Raw genomic sequence first — 26,084 nt, 5'->3', positions numbered from 1 at the left:
CCGCAAGACAGACGTGGGCACTGTTGGTAACAAATGTGGAATGGAAGCAGGAGGCAGGGTCCCTTCCAGCCATTGAGTGCCAGTTCCAGGGAAGGAGTCTGGTGAGCTAATACTAGGATACACCTAGGAATTCAGTTGCAGTTGCACCCTTACATGGTTCTCAGACCCAAAACTAAGCCTGCCTTTCCAGACCAACTGAAATGGCCTCAAGTGCCATGTGGCTTACTAAAGTCATCCTTTAGTTCTGAACTTATCTTTTAAAACTAAGGTGTACGTCCTAAAAAGCCTAACACCAAACTGAGGAATCAATTTAGATAATCAGGGTTAAGCACAAAGGATTCTTAACCGTACATTTTGCATAATTTCTATTAAGAAAATAAAACCCACAAGGACAAGAAGCGTATTGCTGACCTTCATTTTTACTTAAATATAGTAATCTTTTAAGAGAATAAACAACAACAAAACTTTACACAGCAAATATTTTACATAAATGTAAACATGCACGTCTACTTCATAATTAAGCAAAATAAACTTTTAAGCACAAAATTTTAAAAACATTAAAGAATGAGACAACAAACCCAAGACAGAAATAACAGGAGCAACAAAAACACACATTTCATAAAGCTTCAATTGGTCTTGTCTTCCAACCTACTGGTTAAGGCCTGAGTTTCAGAAATCCTACCTTCCTTGCCAAATGGAAATGTCCAATTTGGCTGTACTTAATATATATCCACATACCATATTATTACTCTTTCAAAATAATGTAATAAATACATCACACATACACACACCCACGCATATCCTACTTAACCAGCCACTTGAAAAGGGAAGGATTTTGGAATTTCAAGTTTTCCCACTACCGAAGCACATACATATAATACCACACATAGAATGATCCTGCTACAGAAATAAAATGGTTAATGAGTGGCATCGTTACAAATACCTAGTTTCTCTGTATTAAGTTTTTCCAAATCATGTCTTTACTGTGGCTCCTCAGATAATTCGGACTTAAGTCTTTACACCTTACCTAATGACCCACAGTACGGTAGACATAGAACAAAGAGAAGGTAATTTTAACAATTCAGTTAGGAACTTCAAAATCATGAAAATCAGCATGGATACTTTTCAGCTTTCTCCAAATGCCTGGAATGTTTTCTCTATGTCTACCCTTTCTACTGTACTTGTTGGTTCTCTCTGCCTCCTCCCCACCAGCTATAAACATCTGACTGTCTATGCCTATGGATGTCCCAGAGGATGGAGATGAGAATAACGGTCCCTGCCTTTAAGGAGTTCACACTAACCAGAGCTCGAGCAAGGAAGTCAATATGGACTCAGAACTCCAGCTGGTTGAAAAGAACAGAGGAAAGGTCCATGAAAATGGCACCTCAGGAGTCAGGTTTGGGGAAGAGGAGGAGGAGAGACTGAGAAGGCACAGAGGCAGGAAGAACAAGACCAGTTTGCCTGGCATGAGGGTACTCGTGAGTAGTCTCTAAGGCCAATTTTTTGATTTCCAAAAACAAAAGATTCTTTACTGTGGTGGGTAAAGCTGGCGGGCGGGAGAGGAAATCACCGAGGGCTTTGTGCAGAGAACCAAACTGGAGCCAGGCTAGAGATGACCATGCGTGTCGGGACGATGGGTGACAGGAGAGCCTGAAGCTCAGAGAGCTTGACTCGCCAACCCAGTGCCACATGCAAGCATTTCCTATAGAACAAGCTTCTTTACCTGACATGCCCAAACCATAGTTCTGTCTATGTATGTGAAGACTTGAGGGGCGGGGGGAGGCTTAAATAGATATTTTTAGTTCAAGTTCCTGAAACCTGCCCCAGCTTGAGCAAGTCAAGAGCAGTGAAACATTCCTACATCCAGTAACAATTCATGTCTCCCAATCATGACCTTCACCCTCCCTGAGCTGTCATTACTAAGGAAATATAAAACAATTACCAATTCATTATAAATAAGTTCCTACGTGCCATTAAACCCACTGACACCTCCTGATGGGCTGAGAACCCACCACAGGGTACAAGTGTGGACCTATTTCCTACACTTGGTAGAATGGTATGAGCGTGCTGTTGGACAGTGACTGCTGGTCCACATCTCCAGCTCACTGGGATCACTATGCAGTTAAAACAGGGGACACCATAAGGCTCAACTCTAACCAAGGCCACCACCTTGGATCAGCTAATTCCCTTCTAGGTCAAGATTGCATCCCTCCACTAGCTGGGGAGGGAGAGGCCATCTGAGTGGAGGGATCCCAGGAAGGAAAATCATATTTAATGTTATTGATACCTGCTAAACCAAAGTAGATGGAAATTTCTCCGGACATATTCATTCAAATTACAGAAATGGGACACTGCAAACTAATTATGGGACAATTTATCGCACATTCACTCAATATGAAACATTTACTAGTGACCAGTTTCCTCAACAACAGATTCACTTGGAAACTGCACACTGCAGAAGGCAACCTTGTGACTTTCTTCTACCTGTATATAAAAACTACAAATCAGTCTGGCAATCAGGCACAAACAGTGGTACAAAAGCACGAACAGAGACACCTTATCAAAAGAATGTGCTCATTTCATATTGCAGAACTCCTATTTAGATTCTGGTTTCTGAAAACCTGCTGCTGGTTCATTTGTTTAGAAAGGTTTCCTCACTACACCTCTCTTCTACTCCTGCCTCCCCCACTACAATCCACTGAATGAGGAACACTTAATATGGATCTACTCAGAAGTAAAAGCCCCAAATTAGCTGGGTCATGTGTCAGTACACTGGCTGCTGGTTTAATCTGCTAACCCAGCCTCCTGCATTTAGGGACTGTCTGGATCTGAATTTGAGCTAGAAGTACACAACACTTGTCTTTTGGAATCCACTACAAATTCCTATGTACATCTGTAAGTCCCACGTATGAGAACCTCTGCTTCTAACAAATGAGACTCAAGGGAGGGAACAGTGGGAAAAGCCTGGACTGGGGGCAGGAGCTAAACCAGCTGAGTGCTTCCCTTTCCTTATTTGTAAATGAGGGGGTTGAACTGCTAGGGCTCCAGGGTCCCGCCCAGCTGACACTTGAGGACCACCTTGAAGTCCGTTTCTTCACAGGCTTGCCAGGCTGTCAAACAAAACTTCCTTACCACTTTGTTTCCACATTTCAAGTGGTTTTAACATACTTCTATGTGGCAGTCTGAGGTTTCCCCCTCTCTCCTATCCCTCAAAGACTGTTTCTCATTTCACTGGTGCAGACCACTTGGCCGAACTGGTGGCTGCCAGGGTTTAAAACAGAATCACTGGCCTGGTGAAGATAATGGCCTTTGAGTAACCTAGACCAGGGCACATTTGCCTGTTTTTCATTGCCAATGTTAACCAAATAGAAATATAATTGTTAGTTCTTCTATAGATCTACTTAAACCTTGAAACATGAGATTGTTCAAATAATTACACAAGAAAGTCATCCATCACCATTAAGTTAAAGACTTGAATATCTGAGAGCTGTAGGGCCTCTAATTCCTACTACAGTCACTGATCCACAGCATTTTCTCTTGTCAATGGATTCCATGCAAAAGTAGCCCGGTCTTGCAGTATATTTGTGCACCAAAAAGTTGATTTAGAAAGATCCAGCTCTAGTCATCACTGTCACTCCCAGATTCACTCAACTGCAAGTCATTTCCTATAAAAAGAAAACAGAATCAAACCAAAAGTACATAATTTAAAAATGACTTTCCCACATTTCTTTGGTTGATTGCCTTTGCTATCACGCTCTAGCAAAACCAAGCCAATTTGATTTAGCTCAGTGACAAAACAGGTGCAGTCAACATTTTGAAAGAAATGTTATTTGTGGTATCTGCAAAACAATTCCGCTTACTCAGATAGAACAGGGGAGGAGTAGGCTAGACAGTTTTTAAATGTGTTAATAAATAGTAAGGAAATATTGTATTTCTAAATAACTGACTCACTGTCTAGAATTTTTCACATTAAGTTGCTTTATAAAAGCCAATACCAAATTAGGTTTCCCACTAAGGAAGCGAAACACTTTTTATACCTACAACATGCTAATCCAATTCCCCTCTGGTACACCTCTGTCCAGGATATTCATGTTACTTTAAACCTGAAACCTTAACTAATGAGTGTTGTAAAGCCTCACATTTGTGTTTGGTGTGCAGAATTTAGATTTATACAAGCACTCAACATTTCCATCTGAGAATAAGAATAACAGCTGCCCAGTTGATACCGATTGGATTACAACAAAAGTGAACTTGTGTTTCTGGATTGCCAATCTCCAAGCCACCTCTCCTCCAAGTTTGTTCTGAGGACCCTGGGGTCCTTCTTTTTCTAACTACACACCTAATGTCAGATTTTTTTCATATACTTCAACCTACACAACTAATGGCAACAGAGTGGATGCAGCCATCTTTCTACTAAGCCACGCATTAAAGAGATTAGCAAATTTTTTTAAAATATATTTTTATTGATTTCAGAGAGGGAGAGATAGAAACATCAATGAGAGAATCATTGATCGGCTGCCTCCTGCACACCCCGTACTGGGGATCGAGCCCGCAACCCGGGCATGTGCCCTTGACCGGAATCGAACCCAGGACCCTTCAGTCCTCAGGCCGACACTCTACCCACTGAGCCAAACCAGCTAGGGCAGATTTGCAAAATTTTAAAGCAGTTACCTTCTTACTAAATATTTTTTTATTTAGTGCTTCTTTTCTATTATTTGGTAATTTATTCCTTTCCGTTCAGAATTATCTTTGTCAGGATCCTTTCTTATACTTTAAATATCTCCAGGCTTATAAATTCTGACCTAAGATAAATAGAAGCTGCATCTGTGGCCTGACAGGCCACCTTCCCGGCCAGAAAAGGGAAAGCACACTTACTGAGGGTGTTCATGAGCTGGTTGCTCCCCTGTGGCCGGCCGGTTCCATTGACAAGGGCCGGCCTGCTGTTGTAGGGCTGCTGGTGTGCAGGCTGGGGAGGAGAGGTAGGGCCGTTGTCCTCGCCTCCGCTGCTGGAGCTGTCGTCATCACTTCCCGAGGAGCTCTCAGAGTCTGAGGAGCTGCTCCCACTGCTGCTGCTCATCTGCTCAATAATGTCCACTTCAGCCCTCAGCTCTGGAATAAAACGGCACAAGTGTCAACACAACAACCATTCTCAAGGCAGCACTTTTATAAATAGTAAATCTGCAAAACCAACAGCAATGAGGAATAACTTAAATGAACTCCTGCTTCTCAATTCCTTAAAAATGTACAAAATGACCTAAACAAAAATACCTAACCTGTCTTCAGAGAGACAATGAAAACATTCAATTCACCCCAAATAACCAAAAAGCAAACTGCTTCAGGATGATGACTGTTCTATTTTGTCTTTATCTACTAAGAAAAAAATTGTGAATTATATAATTAAACACCAAATAAGAGCCTCCTGCACACCCCTTATGCTAAGGGATTGAAAAATGTTTCATTAGTAACTGGAAGGTCTGAGTGCTTGTTTTGGATCTAACCAGCAGGGAGACCCAGTGGAAGCCAATGAATTTTCCAAGACCCTCGGGAAAAATGCAGGGCCAGACAGACAGCATGTGGGGTGCTTTCCAGTTTTTACGTCCCACGAATAAATGGAAGCTTGCAGAGGAACCACAGTGACTGAAGACACATGGTGGGACATCCTCCTCTGCCTCTTTCTGTATTTGACTGGCAGTCCTGCCTGTCAGGTACTGCATTTTTTACAGATATAAAGCAGGGAAGGAAAAACATGTTTTACCCAACATGTCAATGTCACTGAATACATTAAGGATATAGAATAGATTTTCCTGCCCAAACATACCATGTGGCCTTAAACGGCTATGGTTCCTTTAAGAATAACTGGGAACAATTCCTGTTCAACTAAAGTGAAAACTCCCATAAATGACATTCCAATATTCATGAGGGGGGAAAAAAATCAAGTGGCTTAACCACTTGTGCACCATGCAAAGACTGACTTTGTTTTGCTAAGAGAGCTCCTCTCTAAGGTAGAAAAGGCAAGCCTCCCAAGGACAACTCTCTCTTTCCCTGTTTACTACTGTTATCTATTTAATTTTGTTTCATAAAATACGCCACTTACCCTCATAACTTCCCAAGAGTATGAACAACTAATGAGATCCATTGCACAGAAGAGAAAGCAAGGTAAGCAAGCTTCTTCCTCAGGTATGTAATGGAGAGAGCCTCACCAGAACTCTAATCTTTTTAGGCCACTGTCCATTTCCACTAGTCCTCATGGTGCTTTCATATGTGTAAACTTGATGTTAGTAGAAAGTACTGGTCACGGTAACTTTAATGTCCCTCTAAGCTAGATGCTATACTAACACTGGCACACCTGGCTTTCACCCTTAGCACCTTGGAATTTTCTTCTTCCAAAGCCTTGAAGGTGTGCCATAGGCCCTTCGCTTGTTTAAATCCTGGCCCTCTCAGCAGAATGCTGCGAAGATAGCCACAACTCAAGTCACTCTGCCTGGACGGCCCCTGTCAAACGAGGTAAGTGAGAAAGCCCCCACCCTCATCACTCTGGAATGGTGGACTCTGCAGAAACTGTCAACGGCAGAGAATGCCCACACCATCATGTCAATGTTCAGCCTTGTGCTCTCCACAGAAACATCACCACACTACAAGTTGCTATCGTGCCTCCAAAAACTGCCCTCTACCTCTTTTGATGTCATCCAGCTGAGGTTCAGGTGAAGGGTTATCTTTCAAGGGCGAAGTTTTGGGTCCAACTGGAGGCTTTGTTGGAGCTCTGAATGGCACAGGTGGTGGGGGCGGAGGTGGCTGTGCTGGCTGTGCTGGCTGTGGGGGACGAGTGGGCTGCTGTTCCATTCGGGCTTGGATTTTACTGCTCCCCTCAGCCCTGAAATGAGATACAGACATTAAACCAGAGGGACAAAGCCAGTGGTTCTCAAATTGGTCCAGGTGGCTGACCACTAGAAGTCTCTACAGAATTCCATGCTTTTTAGATTGCTGCAGAATGTTGCTGTTTATAATTTTATCACATGAACTAATCATTCAACAACCATCTATTGCAGTGATGGTGAACCTTTTGAGCTCGGCGTGTCAGCATTTTGAAAAACCCTAACTTAACTCTGGTGCTGTGTCACATATAGAAATTTTTTGATATTTGCAACCATAGTAAAACAAAGACTTATATTTCTGATATTTATTTCATATATTTAAATGCCATTTAACAAAGAAAAATCAACCAAAAAAATGAGTTCGCGTGTCACCTCTGAACGCGTGTCACTCTGAACGCGTGTCATAGGTTCGCCATCACTGATCTATTGTATTCTAGTACTGCGTCATGCACCAGAGATACAGAGATGAATACAATAGACCCACTGCCCTCAGGAGTTCACGTTTTATAGCAAGAAGCAGATATAACAGAAATGAAACTACAATGTGAGAACCCATTTTTTAAAATATATTTTTTATTGATTTCAGAGAGGAAGAAGGGGAGAGAAATAGAAACGTAAATGATGAGAATCATTGATTGGCTGCATCCTGCATGCCCCCTCCTGGGGATCAAGTCCACAGCCTGGGCATGTGCCCTTGACTGGAATCAAACCCAGGACCCTTCAGTCTGCAGGCTGATGCTCTATCCACTGAGCCAAACTGGCTAGGGCAAGAACCCATCTCTATATATAAAACCCTAATATGCAAATAGACCGAACAGCAGAACTGAACTGGTCGCTATGCTGTGTGTTGACCACCAGGGGGCACGCGCGAAACATGGCAGGCGTTGGCAGCAGGTGGCAGAGTGCGGAACATGGCGAGTGTCAGCGGTGGCGGGATGGTGGAGCAGGTGAGCAGGGGTGCCAGACCAAGGTGGGGCAGCAGTTGCTATCATTGGGGTGAGCCTCTGGTGGTTACTGAAAATTCTTTGCTCCCGTGCGCCAGGGTCCCGCCCGGCACTTGCACCTGCTGCCTGTGCCAGCCCCACTTGCATCTGCTGCCAGCGCCAGAGCCACCACTTGGCACTGGTCCCGATTGCTCTGTGCAGTGAGCGGGTGTGAGTGGCAGCTGCCGGCCCCATTCACCCTTGAGGGCTTCTCCACCTCCCCGTGCTCCTGAGGGGCGATCAGGGCGGCAGCTGCCGCTCGCACCTGCTGACGGCACCAGCCCCGCTTGCACCCACTGCTGGCACCAGCCCCAATCGCTCCGTGCCATTAGTGGGTGTGAGCGGGGGATGCGCCATCAGTGCTTGGAAGTGGTGGCAGCAGGAGCAGGACTGCCAGCAGACAGGGGACTGGGGGCAGCAGTGGGAGGGGCCGGGTGGGGGCATGGAGGATGGGCCGAGACCTGCCCCTGCGCCCACCGGAGCCTTGAGGCCCACAGTTCCTTTCAAGGTGCACAAATTCGTGCACTGGGCCCCTAGTTTTAATAGAAAACACAACTGTTTGACTTGTAACACTATAAAGTAATAATCATAAGTGTATAAGTTACTAAATTAAACTAGCTCTTGAAATATTTGCAAATTTTTCCAGTATCTATGTACTGCTTACTCATTTTGTCACATACCAGCTCTAGCTGTATTCCACCCCAAACTGAGAAAATTCTGTCCATTAACAATTTCTTTTGTAAATGGACAAGCCTAGTACTTTTCAAACTTTAGTGTGCACACAACCATCTAGGGATTTCATTGAAACGTTGATCCTTACTTATCAGGTCCTGAAATTCTGCACTTTCAGCAAGTATCCAAGTGACAAATGCTGCTAGTCCCCAGATGACACTGAGTAGTAAGAGAAATGCTCACAACCATATTGGAGGAGTCACAGCGACACCTGGTTCATGGAGACAATGAGTACAATACACTGAGCAGCTCTGCAGCAGTGGCACCAGCCTCAGGTGAGTCACTTGCACTTATCCTTGGTCCCTTCGTCTGTGTGTACGTGGTTTTTAAGGATAATAACAACACCTTTCTAAGAATTACTGACAGATGAGAAAAGATACTGCCATAAAGCAACTAGCACAGTTCCTGGCATGTAATAACCCCTTAACATTAAGAAAATGAATGTTTTCACACTAATAAAGAATATCTACTATTCAATTATCCTTTCATTATTATAAGTATATAAATTTAAGTTTTATCTCTTAAATGGTACTGTTTCAAAAATCATGAGATTAATAAAATCAATGTACTTATAAAGAACACCTCTTTACCCAATGGCTTTCACTTTTCAGGTTTTAAAAGCATTATTTCTTTCTACTACATTTGAGGAAAAGATATTTTATGGATTTGTCTGAGAAGACAAAGGTGGAGTTCTTGAGATTATTGTTAGGATACTGAATACCCAGATACTCACAACCTTATAAATAACTAAATAGATAATAAAAATGCAAACTCACATCACTCTGTATCTGGTTATTCACATACCTTGTTTTCTTGACCTGAATGCTGCTACTGAGTTTTTCCAGCACATATTCACCAGTGTCATGATTAATAATAAGCACACAGTCTTTCTGATAAGGCCGTTTGTTCCCCTTGAACACAGTCATTGGTGGTGTGGATCCCTATATGGCACAAAATGCATATGATCAAAACTAAACACACCAGTTATGAATATAAAAAATAAATTTACAGGTGACTCTACCTCATCAAATCTTTTATCAGAGACTCAAAAAGAACTCCTGGTTTCCCAGGTAAAAATAAAAGGAAATAATATAGCAAGAACCTGTGACTGTACAACTGGTTCCAAGTAATCAAGAAAGGTAATATAAATTTTTAAAATTATTGTATGTACATTGTTCTAGGGATTCGGGAAATGTTACAAATAATAGTAAAGTGTGAAATGAGAGGAAAAAATAACCATTACTTGTATTACGCTGAGAAGAGCTACTGAGAGATCTCTAATATTGCCTCATCATTGGAGAGTTCATGGCTTCCCTGTCATGCCAAGTAACCAACTGAGCATCTCAAAGGGCAGCCCATTATTCTGGTTAACTCAGAGTAAGTACATCAGGCCACTCACCTGCCTAGGCCCTTTGATGACTACCCCATTGCTCTAAGGTCAAGTAATTAAATCTTTAAACCATCTAGCCCTTCAGACTCACCAGCACCACTCACCCATGGGCTATGCTGACTCCAGAGCAGAAGGCAGCTGGCATTCCCTGAGATCCTCAGTCTTTTTTATTCTATGACTTTTACAAGGCTTCTGCCTGTAACACCTGCCTCTCCCTCTTTTTCAATTACTCAACCTTCAGATCTACTCAAAGGTATTTCTTAGACAAACCTTCCCTGATTTTCTAAAATAAACATGTTTTCTTATATTTAAATTCCATGCCATAAACTCCACAGGCCAAAAAATGTGCTTGTTTTATTCAAGACTGTATTCTCAGTGTCTAGCAATGGACCAGCACACAGTATGTGCTCAATTAATGTTTGCCAAATTCAGAACTTAATCCTTTGTACAGAATCAAAAACTATTTGGCTCCTCACTCATACAGTAGGAAGGGACCTTAGGAACCATTTATCTAACCCCTTCATTTCACACTTGGAAAAGTATGCTCAAAAGGGAGATGATATAACCTGCCAAAGGCCACAAGAAATGAAACAGCAGTTTGAACTGGCGCAGGTAGTTTTTCAAAAACACAAACTTTCCCAGGTCTCCTTGTCCAGAGTCTTTTCCTTCTGCCACTGGTGAGCAAGAACTAATTTGTTCCAGGGCAGGGCTGCGACATGCAATGACACATGTTCACAATGAGTATTTTGTCTAACCCTTCAGACTTTGTGAACAGAATGCTGCTTTGGGCAAGGCTTCATAAAAGCCTCTCTTTCAGCAAGGGTTCTCAACTCAGCCTTTAACTGAGTTCCTCATCACTCAATCAGCTGAATGCTCTGAACCTCTGGTTCTTGCCTGAAATTATCAGCCTACACTTCACCCCAGATATATTACATGAAAGATGTAAGTCCTGCTCCTGCCCACCTTGACTCCTGCCTTAGCAGCTCCACACTCCTAAACTGTGGTTGCTGTACATTAACATGGAACCTACGGCTTTTCTCTGTGGAGTTGCTTGGGACAAAGTTACGCATGACTAAAAGAGGGGCTAGATATCCAGGTAGGGTCTGTGTCTACTCTGCAGTAAATGGGAGCCTGGGTAAAATGACAAAAAATCATTTTTAATCAAGCACCTGGGATGGATGCATTCTACTCAAACCCATATCCCAAATTTCTTTTTTCCTTATGCTGACATTTTAAACAGTAGGGAATTCAAATGGTAATAACATAAAATAGGAAAATTCATTTAAAACAACAACAACGGCATAAACTTACAGGGATATGTGGCAGTGTAATTGTGACTTCATCTCCTTTGCCAACCTGAAGCTCTCCTTCACAGGAGGTGTCTATAGATGCTGGCTTAAAATCATCTAAAGGGAAAGGGAGAAAAAAGCACTTATCCATCAGGTTACTTATACTAAGGGTTTTCTAGGCATTCTCATTTAAGAATTATTCAGATAAATGGGAAATACAAATAATTTAGAATATTAAAAAAAAATTTTCTTTGAGAAAAACTTCTAATGTACAAAAGCAAAGAGAATAGTGCAGTAAAACTCTGTGTACCATCATTATTCAGCCTCAGTAATTACCAACTCAGGACAATCTTGTTTCATCTATTCCTCTACACACTTTTCCTCCCACCCCAACTGGATTATTTTGAAGAGGGAAAAAAAAAGGCTAGAATTTATGTACTATTTTATCAAGCAGCGATATCCCCTTCTCCCCAGGGACAGATGAAAATGAACGCTTATCATCATTACAAAGCGCTTTGTTAGGTTGTTGTGAGGATCAAAAGCAACAACACATTAATAAGATGCTGTGATTGTAAAACCCTATGTGAAATAGGGTTTTATAAGCTGCATCATCTAAGCTGATTTCATTTTGCTTAGGAACCGTCAAAATTATGATTTGCCACACTCAAGTTCCATAGCTTTAACATAGACACTCCTGCAGACGTTCGGAGTAGACGGCTGAACTTGATCTCTAAAGGTTAATCCTGCCCGTACTTCTGAATTGCAGCTGCGGTACAGCATGAAGCCATCTCACTCCATGTTAACACACGCCCGCCTCAAACTGCAGGCCAGGTGCATATGAGAAGTGTCCCATTTAAATTTCACATTGCCCTTCACTCTACTAAAGCAACTTAGCACACTGCTCAAGAGATGCTGGTCTCATCACATCCCCAATATCCTCCCTCTGAGAGGGCTGCTCTGCTGTCAGTAGTTAGCATAGTAATGGCCTGCAAGTGACCACACAAAGACAGACCTTCATTAACGGACACACCCTTTTCCTATGTGTTGAGTCACATCTATTAGCTCCTTAGACAAAAACAAGTCTTAACCAGCATTAGCATCACCGAGACAGGAAACCAGGGGCTTGTGAATCACAGAGGGAGGCTCAGTCAGCCAATTACTTAAAAGCCAAATCTTTACCCAGGACATGGGAAGGAGTGGGCGTGCCCTCCCTCAACAGAGTCTGTAATCTGGCAGAAAAGGATGGTCCAGCATAATGACTATTTGGACATTTTCTAGGCCTGCTGTCTTGTGCTCCCCAGCATAGGTCAAGTTTTAACTTATTCCAGGCGCACACATTCTAACTTTATTCTACACCTACAAGGGACTTGATCCTGAGTTAAAGTCAGGAAAGTGACCTCAAAAGACATCAATGTCAAGGGAGGTGCGGAGAGCCGGGGGAGGAAGACACTGACAGGGCGCAGAGGATGCGCACTATTTGGCTGCAAGAGGGAATGAAGCGCAGTGTCTCAGGGCAAAGACGGACGAGGGGAGAGCCGGGGAAAACAGAATGAAACAGGAGCGAGTGGGAGGCTCATGGGCAAACAGAAGAGTCCTTTAACCGCGGAGAACTCGGGTGGGTAATCAGAAAGGAAGAACTGGAGTCTGATGTGGGGCCACAGCCTTTCGGCAGTGAAGAGGGGAAGGGTCTGGCACAAAGGAAGGGCTGGCTGGAGCAACGAAAAGAGAAAGAGGTCAATGCGCTTCGGAAGAAGCGTTTGGGGCCACGAGACAAGAATGGTTGGGGGTGACGAAGGGTTTGGTTTGGGAAGGGTCAGCTGGTGAGGGACGGGAGGGAGAAGGGAGAAAATCGAGGTCCCGGGGGTTCCGGGGTAAGAGAGGAGGGAGCTGACGTAGGCAGGGGATTCCCCGGACATTGGAGGCCAAGGTTGGCGAGAGGCGGCCGGAGCGGCCGAAAGGAGCCGTGGGAGCGCCGACTTACAGCGAATGGTGTGGAAGGAGGCTCGCGGTCGCTTTTCGAAGCTCTCCCCGAGCCGCAGGCAGTGTTCCTCGCGGTCCAGCAGCGGGTTCGCGGTCCCGTTCATGGCCCCGCACGGGCCTCGCGCCCGGACCGGCGCTCTGCTGGCGCGGCCACCGTACGAGCTTCCGGCGCCGGCGTCCTGGAGAGCGGTGCTCCCGGGACACCGCTCCGCAGCACACCGGGATTCCAACCGGCGCCCACCCGGGGCCGGAAGCAAGTCTCCTCCGCGTCGGCTTGGGGGAAGCCTCTGCGGAAGCAAGGCCACGGGACATCCGGCGTCGGGGAGGTACTTCCGGGTTCGTGGCGGAAGTGGCGGAGGCGGTGCCATGGCAATAGAATTCCGCCGGGATTCCGAGGTCCTCGACGCCGGTTTGTCCAGGCTCAGGGTTTTTTCGCGGCGGCTCCCAAACTCTGTTTCCGAGGCCTGGGCCTGGCTGGGGGCTGAGTGCGCCCGGCCCTGCCCCTCCAGGTGAAGCTAGAAACTGATGACGGTGAGCCCAGAGCGCCGCGGGCTAGATCCACGCGGCTCTGACAGCCAGTGTGACCGGCTCTCCGCAGGCCCTAGCGGCCGGGTCCGCCTAGTTGATCTCTAGTCTCATGAGACAGATGGGTTCTCGGAATCCTATGCCACGACTCACTCGTTCTCTCCCTCCCCTTCGTGCTGTGTTGGCGGTGCGAGGGCCTCAGTCCCTGGTTGTGAGAGATCTTGTGAGTGCGACGACAGACTCAGGCCCCCCGGGCGTAGCTCTGTCTTCCCCGAAAAAACCTTGTCTCCGATCCCTGGGAAACGATGATCCCACGTCTGTCCGGCAGTTGACCACCCGCATCCAATCGGGGAGCTGGTGCGGTCGTTGTTAAGTCACTCCTTAAGTCACCCCAAAAATTAATGAGTATTTTCTCTCCAGTGTTTCTCAGTCAGTTCTTGGGAGTGTCCTTTTTCTGAACGAAACCGATTTATTTTAATAGAGGAGTTATTCTGGTTTGAGTTAGCGTTCTGCGCGTGCGAGCCCTGTGCCCCTAAATGTGTTGGGGTCCAGCCCCATCAGGTCCACGGGTTCCCAAAGGTGTGGACGGAGTCGGGAAGAAGGAATGACTCGGAGACAGCCTTCAGTTGATCAGCATAGCCAGGTTTTCTCTTTATTCTCCTGTTACATCTGTATTTCTACCATTTGATCCTATAAGCATGCCTCTATAATCACATCATGGTATGTTTTGGGTCCTCCCTTGACCTTCTGCAGTTCCTTGTTTCACGTCCATAGTTTCTTATCTGATCTTTGCCAAAAATCCCATCTCCATCTAGTTCTGTTGAGTTTAACCCTATCCATTCTATTCCAAAGGTTAGGGCTCGTTATCTCCACTCCAAGGTCACTACTCTACTGTTCTGTTAAGCTACAAGGAAGTAACTGAAGGAGATTATTCTAAGTAAAGATTATGTACCTTAAGCGTGATTGTTCGTAGTTAAGGTGATTAACTACCCACCTGGCACTTAGTTAAGGGGTTTTACTGATTTTTCCCCCTTCCTTAGTCCTGTTAATCCCTAACTCCAGGGAAAAATCCCCACCTGGGGAAACAACCTTTCTTGGAGAGGTGACCTTGGTTAAAACACATAGCGCCAAGAAGGAGAGCAAACATATTAAGAACAGTATGCCGTATACGCCAGGTCCCTTGAAACATATGCTGTGCAGATGTTTCTTCCCTGCAGCGACTGTGTCAAGCAACAATATGGACCGGCCTCTGGCATAAATGTAAGCCCTCTGATGGTGGGGACTTGGTCTTAGCTTCTATGTGACCTCTCTATGGCAGGCAGGGTTTCATGTAGAGTCAGCACTGGTAAATGTGTGGTGAACTGGACAGTTTGGTGAAAGATCTGTGCTAGAACCGCTGACTCCGCCTCTTGAAGAACCATCCTGGAACCCCTAACCAGAATCTCATTCTTTTTCCTGCAAAATAGGAATGTCCCCTGAGCCTTGAACCTGAGAACACCCTGCCTATGTCTGCAGAGTCGGCTTGGATTCCTCACGTTATTCAGGGATGGAGAGTCTTCAGCAGGATTAACTGTGTTACCACCAGCTGATGAGATGGCATCTTTGCAAAGGAAGGGGCTGCCAGCAAGGATCCTCAGCTCCGAAGAAGAGGAGAAACTGAAAAGGGACCAAACTTTGGTGTCTGATTTTAAACAACAAAAACTGGAAAAAGAGGCTCAGAAGAACTGGGATCTTTTTTACAAAAGAAATAGTACTAATTTCTTCAAAGACAGACACTGGACCACCAGAGAGTTTGAGGAGCTCAGATCATGTAGGGAGGTAATGCTACACCTTATTTGAGCTGTTGTTTCTTTATTTAAAATTTTTTAAAAATTGATTTTAGAGAGAGGAAGGGAGAGAGAGAAATGGCCATCCGTTGCCCCCTGAATGTGCCCTAACTGGGAATCTAACCCACTACCTGGGTATGTGCCCTGACTGGGAATTGAACCAGCCATCTTTCCGTGGATGGGACGATGTTCCAACCAAGCCACACCAGCCAGGACGGAGCTGTAGAAAAAGAGTGCTTTGTTGCATCTTTATGGAAGTGAGGTACATAATTTATGAAGCCTGTCAGAATACTTTATACCTTAGAAAGAGGTAGACTGATCTCAAGTAGTTTCAGCAGCTCCTGGGTTGTATAATACACAGGAGAGAGCTTTAGTGGGCATTTTTGTTTCTTTAAAGCTAACCTGAAAGTTGTAAATGTTAAATTCATACTGAAGAACTTCAGTGACAGATTCATAATGATGATGATCACTTGACCATGCCCTTTTCTAGAACTTCACATCTGTGATTTAAGCCTTGTAATAGCAGTGTAAAGCAGGCATTAGTGTTAACCCCACTTACTGATGACATTAGGGACAAAGTTGTTTAACTGATTTGTCCAACGATAGAAAACAGACGTGAGGGGAAAAGTCTGGATTGAGCTGTTAATGCTGTGTTTTCTCCACACCGAACTACCCAATGTTGGACGACAAATTGAGATGTCAGTATTAGCTTTGGGTTATCAGTTATTTATTGTCTCTGAGGGCAGAGACCTTGTCTTACATGTTCTGGACCTTTTAGTTTGGTTTATTTCTTCATTATGTACTCTAACTTTGGGTTCTCTTTCCTCAGTTTGAAGATCAAAAATTGACTGTACTTGAAGCTGGCTGTGGGGTTGGGAACTGTTTATTCCCACTTTTAGAAGATCTGAATATCTTTGCTTATGCCTGTGATTTTTCTCCAAGAGCAGTTGAATATGTCCAGGTTGGTGCACCATCCATGTATTCTCTTATGTTTCTGGTTTTTTAGATTTGTTTAACCTGCCCTTTATATACCCATTTGCCCAATTTCTGTTCTCTCCCTGTACTTTGAACAGCTATGATAATAAAAAATGTAGTTTTCCATTTACATACATATATAATACTTATAGAAAGATAGCTTTATTCAGAAAAGTAGAAAGAAATACCATAAAGACACCCATATACTTATACCAAAATTTTAAAAAATATCTTTTTATTGATTTTAGAGAAAGAGAAAGGGAGAGGAATAGAGAGAAACATTGATGAGAGAGGAACATCAATCAGCTGCCTCCTACTGGGGATGAAGCCCACAACCTGGCCCTGTGCCCTGACCAAGAATCAAACTGGGGACCTCTTGGTTCATAGGTCGACGCTCAACCACTGAGCACATGAGTCAGACTGCTTATACCAAATTTAATGATTGCCAGCATTTTGTTGAATTTGTTTTATAGACTTTTTTGTGTGTGAACTGTTTTAAATTACAGATATTTCACTGTTAAACATGTTTGCATACATCTTCAATAAGGATTTTCTCTATATGACCACAAAACACATATATAACAAAAATAACTCTAATCCCCTAATGTCATTAATACCCAATCCAGATTCAGATTTCCCCAGATAGTCCCAGGTGTTTTTCATAGCTATATTTCATCAAGGACTACATCTTACATTTCGTTATGTACCTTAAGTCTCCTTCGCCTAAAATATTCCTGCCCTTCCCGTTGACCCTTTTCCACACTGATATTGAGCTTTTGGAAAATGAGCCATTTTCTGTAATGAGGTCCCACGTTCCAAAATGTTTCTTTGTATCATTGTTTAACTTATTCCTCTTTCCCAGTCTCTATTTGTTCCCATTCTCAAACCACATTATGTTAGTACTACACTCTCCCTCATTATTCTTCATTTTAAAAAGTTGACTTGGCTATTCCTAAAGATTTTCACTTCCAGATTAATCAAATTTACCTTGTCAAGTTTCTAGAAACTTACTAGGATTCAGTAGAGATTGCACTGGATTTGTAAGTGGAATGATAGGTAGAGTTGGCATCTTTTCAATATTGAATCTTCCCATTCAGTAACTTTCTATGTCTTTCTATTTATTCAGGCCCTTATTTACATTAAAGCAAAGTTTTATATTTTTCTTTATAATGTGCTTATAAAAGCGTTAAACCCACCAACCAAAGTGCACCAAGAACACACTCATAATAAAAGAATTTAGGTTTATTTAGCTTGCTGCATCAAGGTTTAATATACCCAGGAGAACTGTGGGAGCTGGAAAAACTTCTTGTAAGTTTAGTTTTGTAGTTGATGATTCATTCAAAGGAGGATTAAGGAAGCAGAGACCAGTTTTGGATTATTATCCCTCTGGAGGTATTTGGAATATGTGATAGGCTGTATTCTGTCCTCAATTAAAAATAATTTGTTAAAAGGAAATCTTGCCCCTCATATTGCATATTCCATTCTTTAATGTGCAAATGGTTCATTACTCATTTTACCTATACCAAAGTGATCAGTGATCTCTGTGCAGTAGTATACAAGTGGAAACAGGATCTCCTTTTGAGGCTGTATTTTTCTATATCAACATGGATATGGCATTAAAATTCTTTTGTATTTTCCTCTCTTTAGCAAAATCCTTCATATGATACAGAAAGATGCAAGGTATTCCAGTGCGATCTAACTAAAGATGACCTTACGGAGCATGTGCCCCCCCAGTCTGTGGATGTGGTCCTGTTGATATTTGTGCTCTCTGCTGTCCACCCTGACAAGATGCACCTTGTTTTACAAAACATTTACAAGGTCAGTGACTTGGAGTCTGCACTGGAGGAGTTGGACGTCCCAGTCTTCTTGCTTCCCTTCTCTCTGAGGCTCATGTACCGTCGAGATTGAAGAGCCCCCATTCCCATTAGGTAGGCTGTGTGTGGAAAGGGATTCTGCGTAAAAAAATCCACCCTAAACTTCGATTTGTGTGGTGGCCATCACTGCTCTTCAGAGCTTGGCCAGCCTTGGAGCAAGGATGATTTTTACCTGGGATCTAGGGAGTCCTGCTGTAAAGTGAGAGGAAGTGTGGTTCATTGATCAGGAGCACACCGTCAGGAGTCACAGTGTCTAGAGTCAAAATATGGCTTCCCTATTTAGGTAAGTTCCTTTATTTCTCTGAGCCTCAATTTTATTATCTGTAGAAATGTTGAGATAATACTTCCTAGATATTGGGATTGGGTGAGAATATATGAAATATGCATAAAGTGCTTAGCATGATGCCTAGAACATATTAAGTCTTCTTTAAAAGTCGGCCATTGTTGTTGTTACTGCCTTCATTGCTATTCATATGGGGAGAACCCAAAGTCCTATGACCACCAGGAGGCCTCAGTACTCAGGAAGTAAAGCTTCACGTGTAAGTCACACGACGGAAGGTAAGCCGTCTCAGCTCCTTCCCTAGGCCTCAGTTTCCTTGTCTGTAAAACAGGGTGTCTCACTCACAGAGTTATCACGAGGTGCAGGTGAGATTGTGTGTGAGGGTACTTTGTAGACAAGGCTCTCTTCTCTATACAGTCAATTGGTAATGATGTTGATTAATTTAAAAAATCAACAAAATCAAGAAATTCTAAAAATGGTAAATTCTTACTTTAACCCTTTGCGGTCCAATTTTATTTTTGGAATTCAAACAGCCTGGTCCAAATTAATTGACGGGATTGAATGTTGAACCAGTTTGCAGTGTCTCAGCCTCGACGTTGGACCTGCTCCTAGCGCCTGGTCGTGGACCGAAAAGGGTTAAACATGTTATTGTAACTTAAAATATATTAATATTCATTTGTCACTCTTTAGATGTAGAGCCAAGGCCTTTCCTTTGAGTTTGGGACCACTTATCGTCTTTCTTATATGAGCCACACATAAAATAGAGTTTGGTTTCTTTAAAAATGGATCAAGAACTTAAAGGCAATTGGAAAGGAATCTGAAACAGAGTCTCTTACATTCTTACCCAGACTTTCACAGTTGACTCTCACACACCTAATCAAATAGCAATTTGTTCAGTACTTCTTTATCAAATCTTGCCAAAGTATTTAATGTACTTTTCATAGAAAATAAAAATGTTTTCTATTTACGTTTATATTACAGTAGAGCCCCAGTGCATGGATTCATGCACCGGTGAGGTCCCTCAACCTGGCCTGTGGGGATTGGGCTGAAACTGGCTCTCTGACATCCCCCAAGGGGTCCCGGATTGCAAGAGGGCAGTTCTCGGGTGATGCACCTTGGAATCGGGCTCCCTCCTCTCTGGTTTCAGGTGCGTCACTGGAGAACTGCAGCTGCTAAGTCACCGCAGTTCGGCAGCTCCTGCATTGAGCGTCCGCCCCCTGGTGGTCAGTGCATGTCATAGCTACTGGTCAGAGCATCTGCCCCCTGATGGTCATGCACATCATAGCTAGCGGTCTGACAGTTAGAAGGCTGCTTAGGCTTTTATATATATATAGATTGTTTATATACTCATATCTATATATATAAAAGCATAATATGCAAATTGACCAGACAGCTATGATGCGTACTGGCCACCAGGGGGCAGATGCTCAATGCAGGAGCTGCCCCCAGCCTACAGGCCCGAATCGCCCGATGGGGAACAGGGAGCCAGAGGTGGGTGGCGTGAGCGAACGCAGGCGGCGCCAGGGCCCCAATTGCCCCACCAGTTGCCCTACACACAGAGGGTGAGGGGCAAGGCCAGCTGCTGGCAGCCAGGGAAGATGGGCCCTGATTGCAGGCCAGGCCTAGGGACCCTACCTGTGCATGAATATTGTGCGCCAGGCCTCTAGTATAATTATAAATCTAAGTACAATCAGCACAAACAAGTTTGGGAACAAACACAAGTGACCAGTGGTAATTCTGCAGCCAGCTCACCTGGGGACACTAAAGTACAAGTGTGCATGTTCTAAAGCCTGTAAGCTTCACCTATTCAGCGAGTCCTGGGCTTCAGTCGATCTGCTCTACAAAGGGAGAGGAGAGCATTCAGCAAGTTGAAAGGTGGATGCTAGGTATGACAGCATTTGTGTATTTAGAGCTAGTTATACATTAAAATTTTACCCTGATTTTAGTTGTTTTAAGAGAGTAGTGAGGTAGAAATTTTAAGACACTTGAAACATGTTAGGGAATAATTATTTGCACTTAAAACAATATTTTAAAAAAATATTCAGATATTGCCACCTTGGTTTTAGCCCTCTGAGGTTTTGTAAGGTGTTTTGTTTTTTTTTTCCTCCTCAACCTTTCCTTTTCCCGTTCCTGGTATCTGAGCAGATGAGAACCCAGCACATACCAATAAATGGGCATGGAACTTAAGCTCGGTAAATAGGGAGGAGAGGACATTAGGGAAGAGATAGTAGGACCACCTGATTTGAAGGTCCGGATGAAGGTGAAGGATTATTAAAGATGGGGAACTAGAGAGAGAACTAAGATGGTGGGGATGGTCAGCGATTGACCTGGATGACTTTGAGAATATGGGGAGGTTATACACTTTAGTGCTGACAAAACGTTAGGACATTATCTTGGGAGTGAGGGGGTTAAGCAGGGTGGAGGACACGATCTTTGAAAGAGAAGCTCAAATCATTAAGAAGCTAGCATATTTGGAAGGATAATGCACATGTGTGTTGAATTGATCAGAATTAAGAATGGAATAGTATTGAGAATAAGAGAGTAAAACCAAAGATATATTTGTCATGAAATGAAGGGATATGGCCATGGAACTAATAGACATTGGTATCAGTAAGGGATATGGGTGATACAATCTGATGACAAGAGATTCAGAGCTGGGGGTTTCAGGGAGGAGGAAGGAGAATGCACAGAAAATAGCAATGAGGAGGAAGGGAGGAAACCAGCTGGTCTCCCAGCCCAGTGGTACAGAGTAGTGGGAGAAAACACAGCCATGACTTGAGAGGTTGCAGGGAAAAGTGTCATCGGGACTGAGGTTTCTGTGAGCACAAGAATGAAGAGAACATTCAGAGGAGGTTGCAGATACTGGTGATTTCACTGATGAAGGCTTCAGGTGTTAGGTAGCAGTTAGGGCAGAATATGGAATATCAGGAACTTCATGGGGCTGAGGGTGCCCAATACCAATACTTCGCATCATTATGCAGAGGTCCTAGTCACCACAAAAAGACAAGACAAGATTTGAGGATGAGAAAGAAACAAAACTTACTACTTTCTGATAATATAGTCATCTAATTAAGAATATATTAAAATAAAATTTTAAAAATATATATTAAAAAAATTACAAAAGCTATTGTAAAGTAGATATAATTACTCCAAGATGTTAACACTGGAGAAATTTTAAAAACCACATAATTTTAAACTAAAAGAAAACCTTTAAGTTGAATTACCTTATTTTTGGAATATAATGGTGAAGTAAAAGTAGACCACATTTGTCATTGGAAGATTTGGATTTTGTTCTACCTGTGCCACCAACTTGTCTGGAAAACTCAGGCAAATCATTTTACTCTGAGCCTAAGTTACTGTAAAGTGGGTATAATAGACCTAACCTACCCACTTCTCGGAGTTATTGGGGGAGTAAAAGAACCTAACATTGGGAAATGCCGGGTTTAACTATACAGTGCCGTGGCTAAAGGAGGCATGAGTATCATAATTATTATTTTACAGATGAGAAAACATATACAGAGGCATGAAATTACTTGCTCAAGGTCATTCAAGTAGTTAATGGAAGAATTAGGATATGAATCAAGATTTTCAAATTCCTGAGTGAGTGCTTTTTCCACGGTCCCATATAGCATTCCTTTCTTCTGAAATGGAGAATAAGTCTTTCTCATATGAGCTAATTTTTTTCAGAAATTTTCCCTCTCAATTATTCACATTTTAAAACTTAGCATTTTTGACCAAGGTAAGAATGTTTTTATCCAAGAGCCTCTTTACTGACAATAGTTAAAATGCATGCTAGTATTGATAAGAAATTACTAAATGAGAGAATCTGCTAGCACACTTGAATGTATTATGGACAATACTTTATTTATATTCTATTCAGAAAGAAGAAAAACATCAAACTATGTCAAATATCTATTATAATAGGTAGTATATGTCATGTGTTAATTACTTTGTTGATTTCATGGGTCAGAGTAGGAGTTAATAAAATCAATGCCCCCTTTGAAGTCCACTCTAATTTGGTAATACTAACGCAGTTTGAAAGAATTTTCACATAAAAGTGTTACAGTGTGTACCACTTTCTCTTCATCCTGAAAGCATATGGTTACTTGCTTTGTAAGATAGGAGCAGTTATACCCACTCCCTGCTGATCTTACCTTCCAATTTTTGAGACATCCACCATGTGATGCCTGTCTCTGAAAGGCTTTAGTGAGGGTTCCCACTCGGGCCAGACATTGAACCCCTTCCCTACACTCCTGCACTTGCCTGATCCACCCCGCACATTGAGAAGTGCAGCACAGCGTGGGAAGAACACTCCTCCCCTCGTAGCCCCTCTTTTCTTGTCAGTAGTGTCAATGGCATTGGAATGACCCCCCCACACACACCCCTACACACACACACACACACACACACACACACACACACATCTAAGTACTAACATGCCTTTTGACCCAAGTGTGAGTCCTGACTCCCCCACTTAGTAGCTGATGTGTGATCGTAAATCACTTACCTCTTCTGATGTCAGTTTCCTCATCTCACGTGAGGATGATAATCACACTGCTTCCTTCCTCTCAGAATTGGGTGAAGATCCAATGAGACAATGTCGGGTAAGCTGTACAGGGCTGGGCATATGTCAGGTGGGGAAGCCGTCCATAGTTGTAGCACAGTGAAACCAGAGCTGAGACTCAGAATGAGGAAAGCCAGCCAGAATCAGTAAAAGCCAAAATGACATACTTTTTTAAAAGAGATAGTTTGACTACAGGGTCATGTGCTAGGACAGTGGTCGGCAAACTGCGGATCGCGAGCCACACGCGGCTCTTTGGCCCCTTGAGTGTGGCTCTTCCACAAATACCGACTCCTGCGCATGGGTCACGAAGTTTCAATCGCACTGTATGTGCGCGCCCGCACGTGATATTTTGTGGAAGAGCCACACTCAAGGGGCCAAAGAGCCACATGTGGCTCGCGAGCTGCAGTTTGCCGACCACTGTGCTAGGAAATGGCTAATAAAACGTTGGAAGAACATGCCTTCATGAGGATACGACTATTTCGTTTAATATCTTTAACATTTTAATTGTGTGACACTGGACCTTCCAGAATGCTTTTGTAAGTGCTCAGGAAGTGTCCCTCAGTGGGCATACTGCCAGGCCTGGCTGCACCTTACATTAGCAGGCCCTTTTCCCTCCACATTATGGGGATTTCAGTCTCACCCCTTTCCTAATTATCATAAGTGTAAGTTAATTTAGTCTCTAAATTAATCAGGTTTTATTTTAGCTTGAACCCATCTCTATAAAGCTTTATTTGACTGGGTTCCCCAGAATTATATGCAGCCTGCTTTTGCTTTGTAGGTATTGAAACCAGGCAAAAGTGTCCTGTTTCGTGACTACGGACTATATGATCACGCCATGCTTAGGTTTAAAGCTGGAAGCAAACTTGGAGAAAACTTTTATGTTAGACAAGATGGAACCAGATCGTATTTTTTTACTGACGGTAAGATTACTGGACTCTGTCTTCATTTGTGTTTACTTGATTGCATTATCACTGTGTTACTGGTTGGGATGGGGATGGCTGTACTTAGCACACATGCCAAGCTCTCTGACACGTGCCCCTTACCTAGAACCTAGGATGACATAGACACAGCCCGTGGCTGCGGTGAGCTCACAAGCCTCCTCCGGGGATGGTGTCTAGTTGACCTGGGTTAACGGACAGGCTGGTGTGCCACGTGGATACCCTTACCAGAACTGTGCTGGAAAGGGGGGGCCAACTCAGGGTCTTCTTCACGGTGTTCAGTCAAAAATAAAGGAAATAGGACAGTATATTGCCTTGTGATTGCTCTCCCAGGTCACAAAAAAACATTTTTCTATAAAAGTGATTAGATCTGTATTTAAATGCACAATTTTGCTATAGAGGGCTCCTTAAAAAGTCATGTTTAAATTAAAAACATCCAAACACTTAATGTTATTTTAGTCTTTGGGGCATTTTGAACATGAGTTTTAAACCTATTTAATAATGGACCATAAGATAAATTACCTTCTTAAGCTCTGTTTTTTACAAACATTTGTATTTCTTGAAATAAAATATTCTTTTGGATTCCAAACAAAAAATGAATGATTACCATTCAAACTGCAGAATCATAGAAAATGTCAGTTGAAAATTAAAAATTTGTTGTAATGTTATTTGTTTCATTTAACATGTAGTGACATGTTATTTGGGTTAAATTTTCTTTTCTGTGGGGTTTATCACCACCAGGTAATTTCTTTCCCCCACACTGGTCACAGATTTTCCTCTTTCATATTAGGATCGAAGAGGTGCTTGATCTAAACAAATTGAACACATGCGCACTTTGTATTAATACAGCCAGTTTGGAATTTTGCTGCTTTTTACACAGACTTTTGCATTTGGGGACTCATAATAGGGCAAGGTGGGCATAGTCCAGGTTGTCCTTAAACTTTTTTCCCTGATTACATTTTTATTGGGGGGTTGGGGTTCTATTTGGGTGTAAGATGAAGAAAAGTAGGAATGTGTTACTTCCCAAAACAAAACCTTACATTTTCATGTTGACGTTTTCATTACATTTTTAAAAACCTGTCTCAGCCCTACAGCCTTTAGGGAGTCCTTACCCCACCGCAAAGCACAGGCAGTGACACCAGCACCGAGCATTGTTGGTCTGCTGTCTTACAGAATTCCTGGCTCAGCTCTTTACGGACTCGGGTTATGAAGAAGTGGTGAACGAGTATGTGTTTCGTGAGACGGTGAACAAAAAGGAAGGTCTGCGTGTGCCAAGAGTTTTCCTTCAGAGCAAATTCCGCAAGTCTCCAAAGAGCCCAACTCCTGTGACCCTGGGCCCAGGGCACAGGTCCTGACGTTTCTTTCACAAGGTTGACTTTTATGCCTCCCCTTGAAGAGGACTGTTTAATGTCATTCTTTTTATTTTCTATATTTTTATATCTTAACTTCTTCAATGAGTATACATAACTTTTATATTAAAAAGTAGCGTGTAAAAAACACACAAAAGCAAATAAAATTGCAAGGCCTAAAAAGTAAAGGAAGTCTTATGGTGTAATTGAGCCATGTTGTCTGATTGTAAAAGTCCCTGTAGGAAAGCTTAAGGGCCCTCTTGCACTTAGAGATCTTTATTATTCTTATGTTACTCACGTGAGTCTGACACGCGCAGCGTGTCCGACAACCCCATAGAACAAATTAGGCCAAACAGAGCAAAATAACACATCCATGTGTATTTTTAGCCTGAAGGTTTGTTCTTCTCTTTTTCTAGTGTCTCATATTTGCTCGTTTTTCTCCGCTTCAGTTCACTCATGTGTCTCTTCAAGACCAGTGTTCCACAAATGCTACTTTCTGTGTCTCAA

The 26,084-nt window shown here is 43.0% G+C and overlaps 2 protein-coding genes across 4 annotated transcripts; one reads left to right on the top strand and one right to left on the bottom strand.

Moving 5' to 3' along the window:
- Positions 1-400: 400 nt before the first annotated feature.
- On the bottom strand, positions 401-13,614 carry EAF1 (ELL associated factor 1). The gene is made up of 6 exons (XM_059664024.1): positions 13,248-13,614; positions 11,289-11,383; positions 9,392-9,528; positions 6,672-6,871; positions 4,876-5,109; positions 401-3,665 (listed from the first exon to the last, which is right to left on the bottom strand). The coding sequence occupies exons 1-6, from the start codon at positions 13,612-13,614 to the stop codon at positions 3,619-3,621; spliced, it is 1,080 nt and encodes a 359-aa protein (XP_059520007.1). The 3' UTR covers positions 401-3,618.
- A 10-nt stretch (positions 13,615-13,624) lies between these two features.
- Positions 13,625-25,744, top strand: METTL6 (methyltransferase 6, tRNA N3-cytidine). 3 transcript variants are annotated; one of them, XM_059664027.1, is made up of 6 exons: positions 13,625-13,755; positions 15,238-15,589; positions 16,427-16,558; positions 18,220-18,390; positions 24,069-24,210; positions 25,402-25,744. In XM_059664027.1, the coding sequence occupies exons 2-6, from the start codon at positions 15,365-15,367 to the stop codon at positions 25,581-25,583; spliced, it is 852 nt and encodes a 283-aa protein (XP_059520010.1). In that variant the 5' UTR covers positions 13,625-13,755; positions 15,238-15,364; the 3' UTR covers positions 25,584-25,744. The 3 variants fall into 3 exon arrangements, with proteins under 3 accessions (XP_059520010.1, XP_059520008.1, XP_059520011.1); XM_059664025.1 differs by having other exon boundaries at positions 13,638-13,777; XM_059664028.1 differs by lacking the exon at positions 13,625-13,755 and adding an exon at positions 14,850-15,031.
- Positions 25,745-26,084: the final 340 nt, after the last annotated feature.

This window comes from Myotis daubentonii, chromosome 14 (genome assembly GCF_963259705.1).
Source record: "Myotis daubentonii chromosome 14, mMyoDau2.1, whole genome shotgun sequence".
NCBI classification, from domain to species: domain Eukaryota; kingdom Metazoa; phylum Chordata; class Mammalia; order Chiroptera; family Vespertilionidae; genus Myotis; species Myotis daubentonii.
The sequence above is the reverse complement of the archived record's forward strand: the minus strand, read 5'-3'. Positions and strand labels throughout refer to the sequence as shown.

Coding starts and splice junctions, on each gene's coding strand:
- EAF1 (XM_059664024.1), bottom strand. CDS start 13,614: ATGGCACCGCCTCCGCCACTTCCGCCACGAACCCGGAAGTACCTCCCC. Junction 11,384..13,247: donor CTCCTTCCACACCATTCGCT/GTAAGTCGGCGC, acceptor CTTTCCCTTTAG/ATGATTTTAAGCCAGCATCT. Junction 3,666..4,875: donor CCAGCTCATGAACACCCTCA/GTAAGTGTGCTT, acceptor TTCTTTTTATAG/GAAATGACTTGCAGTTGAGT.
- METTL6 (XM_059664027.1), top strand. CDS start 15,365: ATGGCATCTTTGCAAAGGAAGGGGCTGCCAGCAAGGATCCTCAGCTCC. Junction 15,590..16,426: donor AGCTCAGATCATGTAGGGAG/GTAATGCTACAC, acceptor CTCTTTCCTCAG/TTTGAAGATCAAAAATTGAC. Junction 24,211..25,401: donor ATCGTATTTTTTTACTGACG/GTAAGATTACTG, acceptor GCTGTCTTACAG/AATTCCTGGCTCAGCTCTTT.